Source organism: Ananas comosus, linkage group 16, assembly GCF_001540865.1.
Source record: "Ananas comosus cultivar F153 linkage group 16, ASM154086v1, whole genome shotgun sequence".
In the NCBI taxonomy this organism is placed as follows: Eukaryota; Viridiplantae; Streptophyta; class Magnoliopsida; order Poales; family Bromeliaceae; genus Ananas; species Ananas comosus.
This window is the reverse complement of record NC_033636.1, coordinates 9,153,278-9,168,914: the sequence shown is the minus strand read 5'-3', so window position 1 is coordinate 9,168,914 and position 15,637 is coordinate 9,153,278. Positions and strand designations below refer to the sequence as shown.

Below are 15,637 nucleotides of genomic sequence, written 5' to 3'. Positions count from 1 at the left end.
GGAAAGCCGCCCCCAGAAGGGCTGCCTCTAGGGCGGCACGACGGCTAAACAGGGCCTTAGTTAGTCCTGGATCAGAAACTGAAGTACAGTATTTACAGACCAGGCCGGCCGATTAAATTTGTTAGCTAAATTTTGAAAATGGCGAGGATAATAAAATGATCAGAAAAGAGATCAACACTGCATGCAGGCATTTCACAGTTACAGAAGGAAATAGTACAAGAAGAAGATGAACTCAGTTTCAGGTGTTCCCGAAAGTGCGCAGGAGCCCAGAAACAGAGAAATGAGACACAGCAGTGACACGAAATTGAGTACTATTATAAACAGAGCAAGGAGTAGTGAGTCACCAAGAGAAGAACAACAATTCAATTGACAGAATGAGAGAAAAATGAACAGAAACTTGCGTATACATAAGAGACTTCACAGTGAAAAGAAAAAAAAGAATAAAACTAAATTCTCCTCCTTTTGAATGATCAAAGTCGCTTAGAACAGGCGCTTTTGACTCCGCATCAGTTGCTCTCTTTCTTTGCAATCCTTGTTTTTATACCTCCTGCGTTAAGCATACCACAAAAAATCAATGCATAACGAGGCGTTTGGATTTTCTATCAATTAAGTTTTGGCAAGAGGGAACGGCAGAATTCCGCGCATCAAAGGATTAGCTGGAAAATTGCATCTGCATCTTAAAGCTAGGGATTGAAGATACTGATCACCCTGATGATACTTCTATCTATGCATGTAGTCGATAGATCATCATTTTATAATGCACATGTACTTTTGCACAATCACTAATTTACATACATACAGCTGGAAAAAATGAAATAAAAAGGAACTTTATATTGCCCCTGAAACTCCGTTTCTAACTGATATATATTTTTAGTTAAGATACAACTATATTGGTTGAATGGGATGATCTCCCTTGAAGATAAGGGCGATTAGCACAATGTATCATTTTCAGGATCATAATGAGAATTTAGATTTTGCAGGCATATACATGTGACAGTACAAATTTTGTTAGGTATCTATGCAAAAGCCCCTGATGTAATTCACAACATATTTCTAAGAAGGCGCTAGCTTGGTTAAATTTGTCCACAACAGGTGAACCGGGCAAGCAGAAACCTGACTAACCCCATTGTGGCTCCACTTGAGAATAAGCATATCAACAAAGGGTGCCCTTTGCAATTCTGCTACAATAGGATAACTTATTGCTTAAAAGAAATGTGGGCTAAGTGTTGCTTACCATCTACTTCCTCGAATTCTACTTCTTTGACCATGTCGGCAGCAGCATTGTACTCAAACCTGGAAAATATTACAGCAATTTATCGTACATTACTGCATTATTTTAATTTATCATACAATACTTATTGCAAGTAACACCTGGAGGATACTTTCACATCACAACGTAAAAGGATACCATATATGGTGTGCATCAAATTGGACTCGGTTGATATATCTAACATGTGTAAATCTAGACGTTTAGACAACAAACTATCTTCAGATTGAATAGCAACTCTCAACAAGTACTGACTAATTTAAAAATCAATTGTATTGAACTCTCCGTTCAAAAGTACTATAATATGTAAAATATCTATGTAGTCCATTAAATTTCATGCATTTCATTGATTCTCCTGATTGAGAAAATTAAATAAATAAATTGAGATCAGGTGTAGAGCTGCTTTTTTTTTTTTTCATATAATTATAGATTAGGGAATAGAAGCAATATTGGTCCAAAATAGAAACATCTTATCAGTGATTTTTTTTGGATTGTTTAGAGAGATTTGATTAGAAAATGTGGGGGCCCATTTGGCCTTATTTCTGCTTCAGTTGTCAGCAGGAACAATCTCAAGTAGAGCATTTGGTAAGAGAAAAATCTGGAGCTACTGCAACAGAAGGCAGAAATGAGATTTCCACTCTCAAAAACAGAAGCTCAGATTTGGTGCTTCTGATTCTACAGCTGAAAGAAGCTGTTGAGGTAATTCAATATAGTGCTTCTCCTAGTAGCATTAGCTAGACAACACATTGTCAAACAACACGACGGTCCTCAAGTATGCATTACACGCAGAGTTAAATTAAAGCCAACTATGCGGCCCGGATTGGACATGTCATCTTACAAGGTAAATTTAAAATTTGGCGAGAGAATTGCATGATGCAGATTTAAGTATATCCAAATCACTCTTCCTTATCACTGGACCTAGCAAGCAGTATCTAAGAAAACTGGCAAAACAGGAAAAAGTAAAGAGTAATAGAGCGTCTTTATTATCAAGATAACATAGGAAGAAAACAGATTCATGTAAATTTGCTGTTCCTATTTCTTACCTGTTGGAGAAAACAACCTCGAGTTCATAGTCAGATGTGCTTTTAGTAACCTCAACTAGAACATTAACAATTTCTGTTTTCCTAGTGCTGGCCATAAGGCAGTCGTACTCTGTGGGAATAATAATTGCAAAGAAATTGTCGCTCAGCTTGCTAAGACATAGCCTTTCGACGGCCGCCAGTGCTATCCGCCGCTTTAGGACATCAGCTTCAGGGTCAACAAGATAGATGGCAAAATCTGTGATCACCAAAATGCGTTTTTTCATCTTCCCTGATCCCGTGAACTTCAAAATCTTGTCTGCAAACAGAACTTTTTTGTCCCCTGAAAAAAGAGAGAGAATATTTTACCAATTAGTTATGAGATTATGCGCTCACGATGTTTCATGTGAAAACTGAAAAGCAGCAAAATCAATTTCTGATGTTCATGACTTCTATGAAAGTAAAGTTGATACCTTCTTACATAAATCAGATGGGCAAGCAGGCATATAAATTAAAATTTTCTAAATAAAAAAAGACTGATATGGTCTACAGTAAATACTTGAAGGTACTAAGTGCTAACTAATTAATCCTTTATCAGAGGGCTGTGTTGTTCCTAAACAATTTCTCCTTAAATATTAAACACACCAAGAGATATATAGCGGTACTTAGCGATAAAACTTTTCGAAGAACAAAGTGTGGAGCAAATTTGTGTAATTGTACACTTAACCATGGGATTTAGGCACTGGAAAAAAAAGTGATATCCGAAAAGAAAAGCAATTTTATTAGTAAAAAATGAGGCAACTTCTCTGTTCTGGGAAACAGAAGACGAGCGTCAAGCTGATAGAAAGAAATTAGCGCTTTTCCTACGGGGACAAGCATATATGAGCTTCTAAGCCTAAAAGCAAAAGCTCCAATTTTGAGTTTCTATTTCTGCAGCAGTGAGCAGCTGTTAGAGGATTCTAATAAACGAAAAGCTGTATAAGTGCTTTTTGCAGATAACACAACTCAAACAACACTAGAAGCTCTGGCTATTGATTTGAAGAACCAAATAGAACATCCAATCTACGCCAGATTCCACCCAAATTTATCGACAAAAATGGTTTGGAGAACCTCCTCAATCAAAAATTGCAGAACATATATACTACATGATTTATACGAGACCGATCATATTACGAGCTAATTTCCGAACAGAAAAAGTTACCAACTTGGATCATCAGAGTACCCGAATCGGGTCGCGAGAAACTGCACAGAATCGAAAGGTAGGCGAAATCAGGGGGAAACGATACCTTGCTTGGATAAGATCTTCGTGAGGTAGGGATCGGAGGGGACGCCGATGTAATCCCCCTTACAATCCCTATGGATCGACGCTCTCCTCCGCACCTTCATCCCCATGAACAACCCCGGATCCCCCGCCGCCCTCTCCTCTTCCCCACCTCCGCCGCCGCCGCCGCCGCCATTGGCCTGCGCCGCCTCTCCGTCGCCGCCGTTCTCCTCGGGGTCCTCCGAGAGCTCGACCTGGATCCGCTTTAGGGTTTTGAATCGATCCATGTGCGCCCCGCTCGAGGGGAAGGGAAATGGGGAGGAGCGGGACGAGGACGACGACGAGGAGGATGATCCTAATCGGAGTTCGGGTTTAGATCCGACATGTGTTCGGTCGAATTAAACCCCATCGATCGAGCCGAGTCGCACAAGTCGCTTACTTTAGAAAGGGAGACATTTTTGCCTGCACCCGGTGCATCCACGACTTCAATACACTGCACCTGATTTTTGATGTTGCATCGTCTAAAGAGCCTATATATAATATAAAATGTGCAAGATTTAAAAGCGTGTTAATGAAAAATTTACTCTCAACAATCAACGGTAGAGAAAGAAATCATTATATAAAATTTATGATTTTATATTTGTATAGATTTCACCTCTTGGATGTGATAGAGAATTCACCTTTGAGGTTTTTATTATGTGGATTTTTTTTTTTTTTTGCGAAATGTGGTGTATGAGATATAACTATACACACGGTGTGAGTAACAATTTTAATGAAATTAAAGATCACCGTAATGTGTACACCTCGGTGCATGCGATTTTAATCTAAGTTCCACCCGTCCACGAAGTCCAACGCCGAGCTCAGGAGTAGCAGCAACATCGACGAGGCCCCGAATCCCCCCACCATACACGAACCCCCTCGATCCCTCCTCCGCCGCCGCCGCCGCCGTTCTCCGCCACCTCCGCCGCCTTCGCCGCCGCCGCCGTTCTCGTGAGGGGGCGAGGGAACGAGCGTTAATCGAGCCGAGGCGATTAATCCGGAGGGGATTCGAACGGATCGTCTTTGTGGAGTTTCTCGCGTCCTCTTATGCGCGGTCGTTCGCTCTGCTTTTGAGGTTTGATCTCTAATCGCCGCTTAATCTATTTCATCTTCAACCTGGAGAGCCAAAAACGAGATTTTTTTTTTTAAGATTTATCATGCATTTTTCAAATTAAGATGGTTAATTTCTCGTGTATATCGATTTTGATGCTGTTTTTAGGGATTTTTAGTGGGCTTTGATCTCAATTTTGGAATTTTGACTCGCTTCACGTGTTCAAGTGATTAGATTAACCTTTTGGGAATTTAGAAGGGCGAGGGGGCGAAGAATATCAGTTGTAATATTGCATTGTTTTTTTTTGTTTTTGTTTTTTTTTTTCTATTATGTGCTATTTTTTCTCCAGCTTATTTATCATCTAAAGTTATCTTTTACAAAAAATTGTTCTTTTAGCTATTTATAATAGATAATTAATTTGATAAATGCTGTGGATCATAACTGTTACTTGGTTGTATACCTTAATTAACTCGATTTACTTTAGACTTTATTAAGAGTTGAATGAGTTACTGTGATTGTTGAACAAGTGCTCAATAAATCTACCCAGAATTGCCAAATTTGAGCGCTGTATGTTCGAATTCAGCTTGTATTTGATATAATTTACAGTCTGAATTTTCAATTGACATCTTAGGTCTCTGATCGGATTCGAGTCAGTATTGTAGTACTGAATAGCTTGTTGGATTATGACTCTTTATGAATCTGATCTTGATTCTGTTGGGTGTTTTTAGATTTTTTTTTTCTTTTATTTTTTTATGATGCTCGCAATGTTTTTTCTGGTGAAGTTACTTCCAGTTTAACCTTTTTGTGACTGCTTTGGTATTTAAGGCTTCCTATCCGCTGCAACTTCGTTGCGATGTAATTTAATGTTATATTTGATATTTCAATTACAGAGCTGAAGCATAAATCTCTGTCCGAATGCAGAAACTCGGTGATTTTAAGCTGCCCTACTTCTTCAATTATCCACCTTACTTCACGTAATGAATCAAACCTCTTCATTTTTCTTTTGATTCATTGGTTTGATTTCTCAAGGCATAATATTGCTATTGAATTGTGATCTTAATGTGTACCCTACATTGTCTGATATTTACTAGGTGCTCTCTCTGAATCGCATATTTAACCTAAATTTGATCAATCTTTGCGGTGAGCTTTGCTCGCTGGCATGTGAATGAGCAACTTGGTAGAAAAGAGCTATACTTGCCATTTGGTGGATTGGCTTTTTCTCAATAAAATTTGGTTTATGTAGGAGACTTAAATGCATGGATATAGATATGATATAGTGACATAATACCTTGATGAAGAGATGAGATAAGACATGATAATGGCAAGTTGATATGATCTTTGTTAATACAACACAATCCTGCACATAATTTTATTTGTTCAACAATAACATGAATCAATAGGGATGGGATATATTCACTAAAATATTAGAAACATCTAATATGAAGAGTAATTACGATATGGAAGAAGAAAAAAATGAAAGTGTACCTAGAAATAACGAAATTGTATCTATCTGGTGAGCGCTGGATTATTTGGGCTGCTTTTATCAGTTTCATTCCATTTTATTATGTATGAACTCATAATATGACCTTTGACCTCTTTAGGCCTTTCTCGGCAACATTGAAGGCCTTCCTGTCTAACAACCAGCTGAATACTTAGTTAAACTGTTCTTGAGAGCCAATTCCTCATTAACTGCAATGAGGCCTGTAGGTTGGGACAATACAGGTTTATGCCTTTCAACGCACATGCCTAAATCTTTTGAATTGAACCTTTTTTTTTAATTGAAAAGCTTTTTAAATTCAATCATGAGAACACAAAATCTGAACCCTGCTGCTAAAAAGCATGATGTTCATTAAACAACATATACTTGTTTGTTGAACTTGTATGATGCACTTTGTCGGGTTACATGTCTACTTAGAAAACCTATATGCCGAAACACTTTCTCGAGTTATGTGTGCCATTTCAAATTCGAAAGCATTATCATTGGCTCAAATATCTTATGTTTCCCTCACATTTAGAGTTTTGTACAGCATACTTTTCATCGTTAAGTCTGCTTATGATTGACCCGATTTTATATTTCCCTTCTAGTTTGCAGCCTGTGAGAGAAACGCGTGAGAAGCAAATCCAACTGTGGAAGGAGTTGATACTTGATTATTGTAGAAGCCAAAAGATCTTTACAATTGCGCTTGAAGAAGATTTCCCACTCTTCTCTAATCCTGTAATTGAGAGTGAGTCGTGCTTCTTAATGCTTGTGCTTGAATATGAAGTTATATGCGGTCTATATTTCATATCTTTGCCCAGTAAGTTTTGATTGGAGATTTGAAACCATTGGTTGAGACAATACACTGAGTAGGTAACTATGAGAGTCAGGCTACTTTTTTACATTCCTTCGATTTAAAATTTGGCATGATAACTCTCGTCATGAGCGCTTCCACGGCCTTGGTTTGGTAATATCATGGTTTCCATTTAATTATTTGATTATACAGGATCTCTGACTCATGAAGCAAAAGAAGTATTTCTTAATGCTCTGGTCAATGAAGGTTAGTTGTAATTTATTTGTGATCAAAATTTTGCCTTCTTTTTGCCAGCTTTTTGTGCTGAAGCTAAAAGAGTCAGCTAATTTTCTTTGGGCTTTCGTTATAGCAACTTAAAAACTTTTTTCTCTTGCCGAATGCCTCACAGGACGTGCAGAATGGATGGACAAACATCACAAGAAATGCCTTATTCTCTGGCTAAGAATACAAGATTGGGCTGATTATATTATAAACTTCGTGAGTTCAGGTTTTTTGTGTCTTCTAGGGGATTAAATTAGAGGTAGAATTGTTGTAAAAACTGCGGTTTTATGTCTTTGTCTGATCAGGTGAGGGAAAATGGATTCGAAGACAGTGTCATGACTGTCGAAGATTTACGCTCCGGAATTGAAACCCGTGGAACTGGTAACTAATTACTAATTCTATCAATTTTTCTTAGCTACTTTTATTTTCTGAGATGGATATTTACTGGTAAATGCCCTATTTTAATCGACTATCTGGATTATGTTGAAAACTTTGTTGGCGTTTAATTGTACATTCATTGTGATTCTTTCTTTGGTTACTGTTTACGGGAACTTTGCATCAACTGAAAAAAGCGGATAAATTCGAAGAATTTTTAACTCGACCATTCTAATGGTATCCTAAAAGACTAACACTCTTTTTTACTTCTGGGCTGCTATTGTTTGGCCCTTATGCTCTTAAGATCTTGCGGGGATCGATCGCGGCGTGCTGGTGCGTGCCCTAAAGTTACTGGAGCAGAAGGGTAAAGTGGCAATCTTCAAGGGGACTTCGGCCGACGACGAAGGTGTCAAGTTCTCGGTCTAAAGCTGTTCTATCTAAACCTCGAGCCTCATTCACCGACCCAAAATTCCGATCCTGATCACTCGAAATCATCTCTATTGTGTTGTAGATTCTGAATGCAGGTTGCGCTCGTGCTAGAAATTTTTAGTTTCTACTGTGATTCCCACAAACTTATTCGATTCAAGAGATTTTTATTTGATGTGTATTTTACTCCCCAAACGAAGTTGATCCTATTATGTAATTTGAAAATTGCGACACATTCATTAGTAACTGGGAGCTATTCCAACTCTCTTTTTTTCTTTTTTCTTTTTTTTTCATTACTACTGGAGAAGCTGTATGTTGTGCTGTGACTGGCTGGTCTACTAGATCAGGTCCAAACAATAATTTATCTGTGTTCTGTATCCTTAACCACCCGTTAATTTCCTAACCTAATCCACGTGGACAGACCCCCTAATGATATGTCATCTATCTTATTCTATTTAAATCTTTCTTGCTTTTAAAATAAAATACTTTATACTTTTAGCAATATTTAGGCTTTGTTTGAAATTGCGAAAAAATTACGTTACGTGCGGTCAGAAAGTACAATGAAAAAATATTCTGTTTGTTTCGTAAGTAATATTGTGTTATGCATGTCGCGATTAGTTGGTCACAATATATATTTTACAGTCCCATCGGAGAATATAAAAGTATATCTCTATATGCTTTTACACCAGCTCTATTTTATCTAATAGCGTTAGATGGATCTCAGTACCAAACTAAGTCTTATCTTTTGATATTGTGTCGGCAAATGGAAAAATTAGAATTTAAACAGGAAGTTCAAAAGTAAAAACTTTAATTTGCTTTGTTCAAAAAATATTAATATAATAATTTCTTCTTTGTGGAATGAGGTTCAGGAAATAAATAATTTCTCCCTATTAGATGCTTACCATATATTGCAAATACTAGTAGTAGGAGGAGAATAAGAGGTAAGAATTAAAAACGGGGGAGAGAATATTTGCCAGAGATATGGTCTAAGTTAGATTATGCCGTTATACTATTTTTATTTACTTTGGTACCAAAAAGCAGTTCAATGGATGCGAAAACAGCAAAACAACATACTTTTCCTGTTTTGTAAAAACAAGTTGTTTTTTTTGTGGAAACTGTCAACTATTGATCTACCATGTCATCCATGAACCAAATAAGTTAATTGGAGCACATAGCATTGTGCTCAAAATATACTTAGAAAATACCGCATCATACGTAAAATTTTCGTATTTTTAATATAATAATTTGGATTCATTTTATTGCTGATAAACAACGATATTGTTTTATATGCACAAACATATTATGTATGGGACTAGAAAATACGTACTTTGTAGGAAAAATTTGTAAAAAATTCTACACCTAAAAAGTTAAAGAATTGGCTCTACGGTGCAAAATTTCTCCACCAATGGGTTGAGCTAATATTGGTGACGTGGCGTATAGGGTCAAAACAATCTGAAAGTCGTAGACCGGGTCCAAACATCTTTCTATCCGCTGCATTAATGGGCGAGGCCGCGTGGTCCATGTGTTTATCATGATTCATCACCGTCCCCATCATTACCCCCAAAAGCACGATTCCTTTTCTTTGTGCAATGATATACACTCATCAGTTTTATTTTATTATTTTTTTTTAAAACTTTAATTTTTTTATTTAAGTTATTCTAATTAGTTTACTTTAAAAAGTTTTGCTAAATTTGATATTTTTATAATTAAATTATTAAATTCGATAAAACTGTTAATAAATTAAAAAATTTGAATAAAAATTTATCGATTAGAGTTTAAGGATCAAAATACCAAAAGCTCATAGTTTGAGGACCAAACGTGTAATTTACCCTTTTCTTTATTATTTTATTATATATAAAACTCCCTCTCTCGCTCGACTCTTTAATCTTTATCCCTCTCGTTCCTCCTTTCCCCTCCATTTCTCCTCCAACCGCGTCCACAAAAGCGAAAAAGAGGGAGGGGAGAGAGAGAGAGAGAGAGAGAGAGAGAGGAGAATCGACGAATCCCTAGCCTCAGGTAAGAGTAAACCCTCTCTCTCTCTCTCGCTCCCTCTCTCCTCTCTCTCTCTTCTCCTTCCTCGAATCACCCTTTGTGTCGATCTCGTTCTTCGTCCTGTAGATTTGGTCGATCGGGTCGAGTTTCAGGGGATTTGATCGCCGCCTCCCATGGCTTCGAAGCGGATCATCAAGGAGTTGAAGGATCTACAGAAGGATCCCCCAACGTCCTGTAGCGCAGGTATCTGTGGATCCGGATCCCTCCAATTCCCGATCTCTATTCGTGCTCCCTTTCGCCCCGATCTTGTTGGTTGTGTGTTTGAATTTTAGGATCAAATTGCGGAGTTTTATCGTCGATTATTAGTGCTTTTTTGTCATGGCGAATTCTATTCCTTTATGTGTTGTTGTATTGTTTCTGATCAAGCGCATGTCGTAGTTTTTGATGGTGGAGTTTGGCAGCATCATCTCGGGTTCGAGGGGATGATGTAATCCTCTGACTTTTAAACGATTTTTGTGTGCTAGTTTGCATGATATGATGAACCGATTAGGCGGAGATTTTACTGTGTATGCCCCCTTTTTAACAATATTTCCCCCTTCTTAAATAGATAATATGAATAAGTAAGTTAGAATAGTTAATCCGTTAATTTTATCGTCTTTTGTGGAATTTATGGCTTGCCCATCATTAAGGTGGTCTCTCTTCAGGGCAGAATTGGAGAATAAGATTTTGTGAAGTAGCTGTTATTTAGCATGCATAAAGTTTGATCCTTTTGCTTTTTTGATACGTAATGTGTAATGCTTAATCTCTGTTAAACATGTTGAGGGCTAGGGCATTTCAGAGATGCAGAATTGGGAATTTTTTGACTCTGATGTTGTTCAATGAAGCGCACATGTGATTGAAAGATTTATTTGTGGTTCGTTCGCCAACTAAAAAGAGATGTAATAGGATTAGAGGGATTGAGTAGGTATAGAGAAGGGATGAGCACGGCACGTAGTGGCTGCTGATTGCTAAGGGAACTTCTTCCTTCCTCTTCTTCACTATGCCATAGTACCAAAGACTGTCTGGGCATTCCATTTTCTGTCATATCAAACTAAAGGCTTCTGTCTGTGAAAGGTGCACAAGCTTGTCGACATGAAGAGAAGCATGCTATTCTCATGTTGCCACTTGGTTAAAACAGAATTTATCCTCAGTGCTGTTATTTATATGATTCCAGTTGTACATAAACTTCAGCAGTGGACAATCAAAGTAAAGATCAGCAGGTTTGTTATCATGCTGATGGTCTTTGAGTGGCAAATCTGCTCAAGTTCCTTTGACTGTTTAACTTATCAATTGCTATTTCCTTATGCTACCTGCTCTTCCATAATCAGATGGTAATATTCTACGCTAGTTGTAATTCTGTAAGGTTGGGAAAGGCAATCTGCTGCTTGTTACATATGCTTCTTGCTTATCTTATATATTTGGTTTAATAGCACGTCAGCTTGCCAGTTTGTTCGATTCTCAGATTTGATAGTATTCTGTATATCGGCATTTTACAGGTCCGGTGGCTGAAGATATGTTTCATTGGCAAGCAACAATAATGGGTCCACCAGACAGTCCTTATGCAGGAGGAGTCTTTTTGGTTACCATTCACTTTCCTCCAGATTATCCATTCAAACCACCGAAGGTACCACAAGAGCAACATGTGTGATTTTGAAATGTTACTGATCATTCTGGTATATTCCATATAAATGTCAGATGCATCTTAGATTATATTTTAGATTATGTCTTTTGTCTAGCTGTGCTCTAAGCATGTTTAGTGAGAGATATGAGACTTCCACAGACAATGACTTTCTCTTCAATCCCATCTTGTTCACTGGTTAGTTATATATATTTATTAGTCAGTAACAGTAGATTTTTCACATATTTTTATGCGTTTTCCTGTTGTTGCTGATGTTTTTCTGTAAGAAGTATGTAACTAGGTCATGTATATTTTGTTAAAATTCATCTAATTTCTGTAGTCAGTATATTGTGGAGCTTGTGTTATCTACTGGTATTACAGACGGATTCTCAAAATATTTTACTTCTATCTAAATTCACAGTCATCATGATCTTTCTATGGTTACCTAGGATTGAATTCCGTCTGGCTCTTTTAAGCCTTAGAGATGAAGACATTTCCTGTAGCAAAATCAATCATCTTTTGCCTGTATATGCTTTTTGTTTGTTTTTGTCAATATTTTATAACTCAAGATTTTTTTGCTTGTTGGTTGTAAGCAAAACCAAAAGTACTCAATCTGTATGTAAACATGCCTAGTGGTTAGAAACATGTTACAATTCTTTGGCTACAAATATGAAAATTCATTCAATTCTTAAATTCGAGTTGTGCGTACTTCCATGCACATGCATATAAATCAATTAATGAGATTAATTGATGGTTGCTTCACATTTGGAAAAGCTAAATTAGCTTGGTATGTTCAGATTGTGAAGTGGGAACAAGAAGATAAACCATCTCCTACTATGTTAGGGGTCGAAGAAAACTGATTTTAATGTTGAGAAAGTGCATAGTCAGAATAATTTATGGCTTTGCATAGTAAAGCACTTCAACGTAAATAAAAAGTCTCTGTGTGCTGCCGAGCAATCATTTTTAGGTTTTGGTTAATTTTCATACTTACAATTATATCTTCCAGGTAGCATTCAAGACAAAGGTCTTCCATCCAAATATTAACAGCAACGGGAGCATTTGCCTGGACATCTTAAAAGAGCAGTGGAGTCCTGCATTAACCATTTCCAAGGTTATTGCTTTTCTTCCATTCTTACCATTGATTTATTTGGGTAATTACCACATCTAGCTAAGAAATTAGGCTTGGTGGGGCGTTGATTACTGTCCCGTGATTCCCCCCCTTGCCCGACATCCTCCCTCCAAAGAATCAAACCTTTTGGGGGTAGAGAAATGATTTGATTTCAAAACATCCTCCAGGGTTCGATTCCCGTATAGTGGGTAGTTAATCCTTGGAATCAGGAGTTGCACCCTCCACCGGTGACTTCGACAAGCAAAAGATGGATCGAATTGGACTCCTTTTGGCGAATTCCATTGACACTTGATAACACATCATAGACTGCACTCTAAAAACCCTCACCAACCAAAGCCCTTTGACAAAGCCTCACTTCCAAGAGGCGAACTTTTGACTCCGCAGAGTTTGAGTTTGTCATCAGCTATTTCGCTCATGCCTTCCTAAACTCCTGGCATGGACTCGCTCCCATGGTTTAGGGCCAATTCTAGTCATCAGTCTACTCGGACCGCTTTCCCGCGCCTTGAAAGGCCCCAAGCTACGGCTTAGCAGGATAAAGGCAGGAAAGAAGACTACACGATAGAACTAGTATCCCTGCCGATTTCAGAAATTGAAGTACAAATGAGCCCTCTTTTTGTTGGAAAAAAAGAAATAGATAGCAAGAGGACCCATTCTCATTGGAAAAGCAAAAGATCACCATCGTAGAGACATTCTTACACACTATACGGTTGTGGTCTGGCCTATCGGCTTACAGGTCAAGGGTGGGAGCAAATTGACGTCAAATCTGAACCCGTCAACTGAATTGATGCAGGCAGCAATTGAAGGCGTAACGCAAAGAGGGCGACTCTTTGAATATGCAATTTCGGGAGCATGGCCAGGGCCTATTAACCATATCCTTGTATTCAAGTGTCAAAAAGGCATTTGCAAGGTCTTTCCACTTGCGAATTCCTGCTATTCAAAGCAAGGGTCGGTGAAGCATACCTCATCCTCTCTTCAGCCTATCCTGTCCTCTTGCTAAACCTTGAAACTGTAAACAAGTCTTTGACTTGCCTTCTCAGATGCGTTGAGATGCGACTTTTATAACAAACCTTTGGCTTTATTTGCTGTTAAATTGTTAGTGTTCTTATATATTTACCAAGTAGAAGTATTTGAAGAGGCCATGGGTCGCTAGTCTTGATTTGAAAAGATAGGTTACACATGTTTGTTTGCCTTAGCTTCTAGAGCAGCTACTGTACTCCAGAAATCAGCAGCAAAGCATTTGGAAAGCCAGTAAAACTGGAGCTTTTGTTATGACGAGGAGCTGAACTTCTGAGCCCTAAAAGCAAAAACTTCATTTGAAGTCTCTCCTTCTCGTGTTACGGCAAATTGTTGGGTGAATTGTCTGCAAGCTTTTTGGTGGTCACAGTAAGGGGTATCCATTTTTTTGTGATATCCTTTAGAAATGAGAACATCAACTAATCAAGTATCGATTTTTCACCTTACAATATTATCACCTCCGAAGTAATTGATTTTTATATAAATGGCAACGCATTTTTCTGGTCCACTTTCAGGTATTGCTCTCTATTTGCTCCCTCTTGACCGATCCAAACCCGGACGACCCGCTGGTTCCGGAGATTGCACATATGTACAAGACGGACAAGAACAAGTACGAATCCACCGCACGAAGCTGGACCCAGAAATATGCCATGGGCTAAAAGTTCTTCTTGAATCGGAGATTGTTCGGGGTCATTTGGCCTCTTAATTTAGTACAACCTGTTTGTGATTTGTAAAGTTGGTGTATGTCAATTTAACTTGGTGGCTACGCTTGAAAGAGTAAAAGCCTCGGCAACTATCCAAAAAGGGAAGTAAACGATTGCTGTATCTGATTATTTGTGTGGGGATGCGGTGTTTAGACCATTAAACTCGCTTCCATTGTTTTCAGTTAGCTAAATTAATCTCTATTACCTTTGATAATCATCTCTGCTTATGGTTTTCTTGATGCATAGTCATCAGTAGACTAGAAACCTAACAACCATCAATATTTGCAAAAATCTCAGTCGTCTTTTTTTTTTTTTCCTCCGTCGTCATTGATTTGTCAAGATCTTGACTCACTCAAGTTGAGAGGCTGCTCAATGTAATCTTTAAATCCGAACGTTTGCATAGACGCCACACACCGGCCGTTGGATCTTGATCAGCAGCACATTGTGCTGCACTGGAATCATAGCATCAAGGAACACGGCCACCCCTTAGAAATAGTTACTTACATATACGACTACTCTCTACTGTTTTCGAACATGGCACCATGTATGTATCCATGTACCTCGGAGTTGCTTTAATTCTCCGCACAATGCAACACTATTCGAAGCCTCGACAAAGCAGTGCTAAAGATCCAAAAAGAAGACGCACCGGTTCCTATGTCATTATCCCTCGGCTACGTGTGACAAATCCGTTGGAGCAACAACTGTAGCGAAACCTAACAAAAGGTGTAATTTTGGTGGGTGGGGGTTGGGCTCCTCTCATAGCTCATGTACTTCGCTGCATCAATGTTCGCGCGCAAAGTGTAAAGATTCCAATGATTTGGCAATGGGCAAATATGTAAAATAATCTGGTGTGTCGTGGAACCAAGCCTACACATGCACGTGGAACAGTATTGCTTTATGCATGCCATTTTTTTTTTATCCTTAATTTCCTTATTATTAGATATATTAAAGTTGGTTATTCACGAAAATAATGAATAGGATTCGATAGGAATGAAAAGTTATACGTACATGTACGAATGATTTAACTTTCCATGTTCCTTCCCATTTGAATACGGTCCGGTTCCATACATCGCTCTCGTGGCCAAACCGTACATTTGTAAGGCTAAATTTTAGAGCCCGGAATTCTCATCTAATACTTGAGAGTTTTTTTA

The 15,637-nt window shown here is 38.2% G+C and overlaps 3 protein-coding genes across 4 annotated transcripts; 2 read left to right on the top strand and 1 right to left on the bottom strand.

Moving 5' to 3' along the window:
* LOC109722525 (myosin IB heavy chain-like) lies at positions 212-3,948 on the bottom strand. The gene is made up of 4 exons (XM_020250618.1): positions 3,573-3,948; positions 2,311-2,629; positions 1,235-1,293; positions 212-547 (listed from the first exon to the last, which is right to left on the bottom strand). Exons 1-4 carry the CDS (start codon positions 3,832-3,834, stop codon positions 507-509), a joined length of 681 nt encoding a protein of 226 aa, XP_020106207.1. The 5' UTR covers positions 3,835-3,948; the 3' UTR covers positions 212-506.
* On the top strand, positions 4,370-8,374 carry LOC109722526 (vacuolar protein sorting-associated protein 25). The gene is made up of 7 exons (XM_020250619.1): positions 4,370-4,661; positions 5,528-5,611; positions 6,723-6,862; positions 7,121-7,174; positions 7,317-7,405; positions 7,495-7,570; positions 7,869-8,374. Exons 2-7 carry the CDS (start codon positions 5,553-5,555, stop codon positions 7,988-7,990), a joined length of 540 nt encoding a protein of 179 aa, XP_020106208.1. The 5' UTR covers positions 4,370-4,661; positions 5,528-5,552; the 3' UTR covers positions 7,991-8,374.
* On the top strand, positions 9,851-14,703 carry LOC109722527 (ubiquitin-conjugating enzyme E2 10). Of its 2 annotated transcripts, XM_020250620.1 has the most exons (6): positions 9,851-10,006; positions 10,109-10,225; positions 11,518-11,645; positions 12,646-12,750; positions 13,559-13,713; positions 14,298-14,703. In XM_020250620.1, the coding sequence occupies exons 2-6, from the start codon at positions 10,156-10,158 to the stop codon at positions 14,323-14,325; spliced, it is 486 nt and encodes a 161-aa protein (XP_020106209.1). In that variant the 5' UTR covers positions 9,851-10,006; positions 10,109-10,155; the 3' UTR covers positions 14,326-14,703. The 2 variants fall into 2 exon arrangements, with proteins under 2 accessions (XP_020106209.1, XP_020106211.1); XM_020250622.1 differs by lacking the exon at positions 13,559-13,713 and having other exon boundaries at positions 9,852-10,006; positions 14,298-14,700.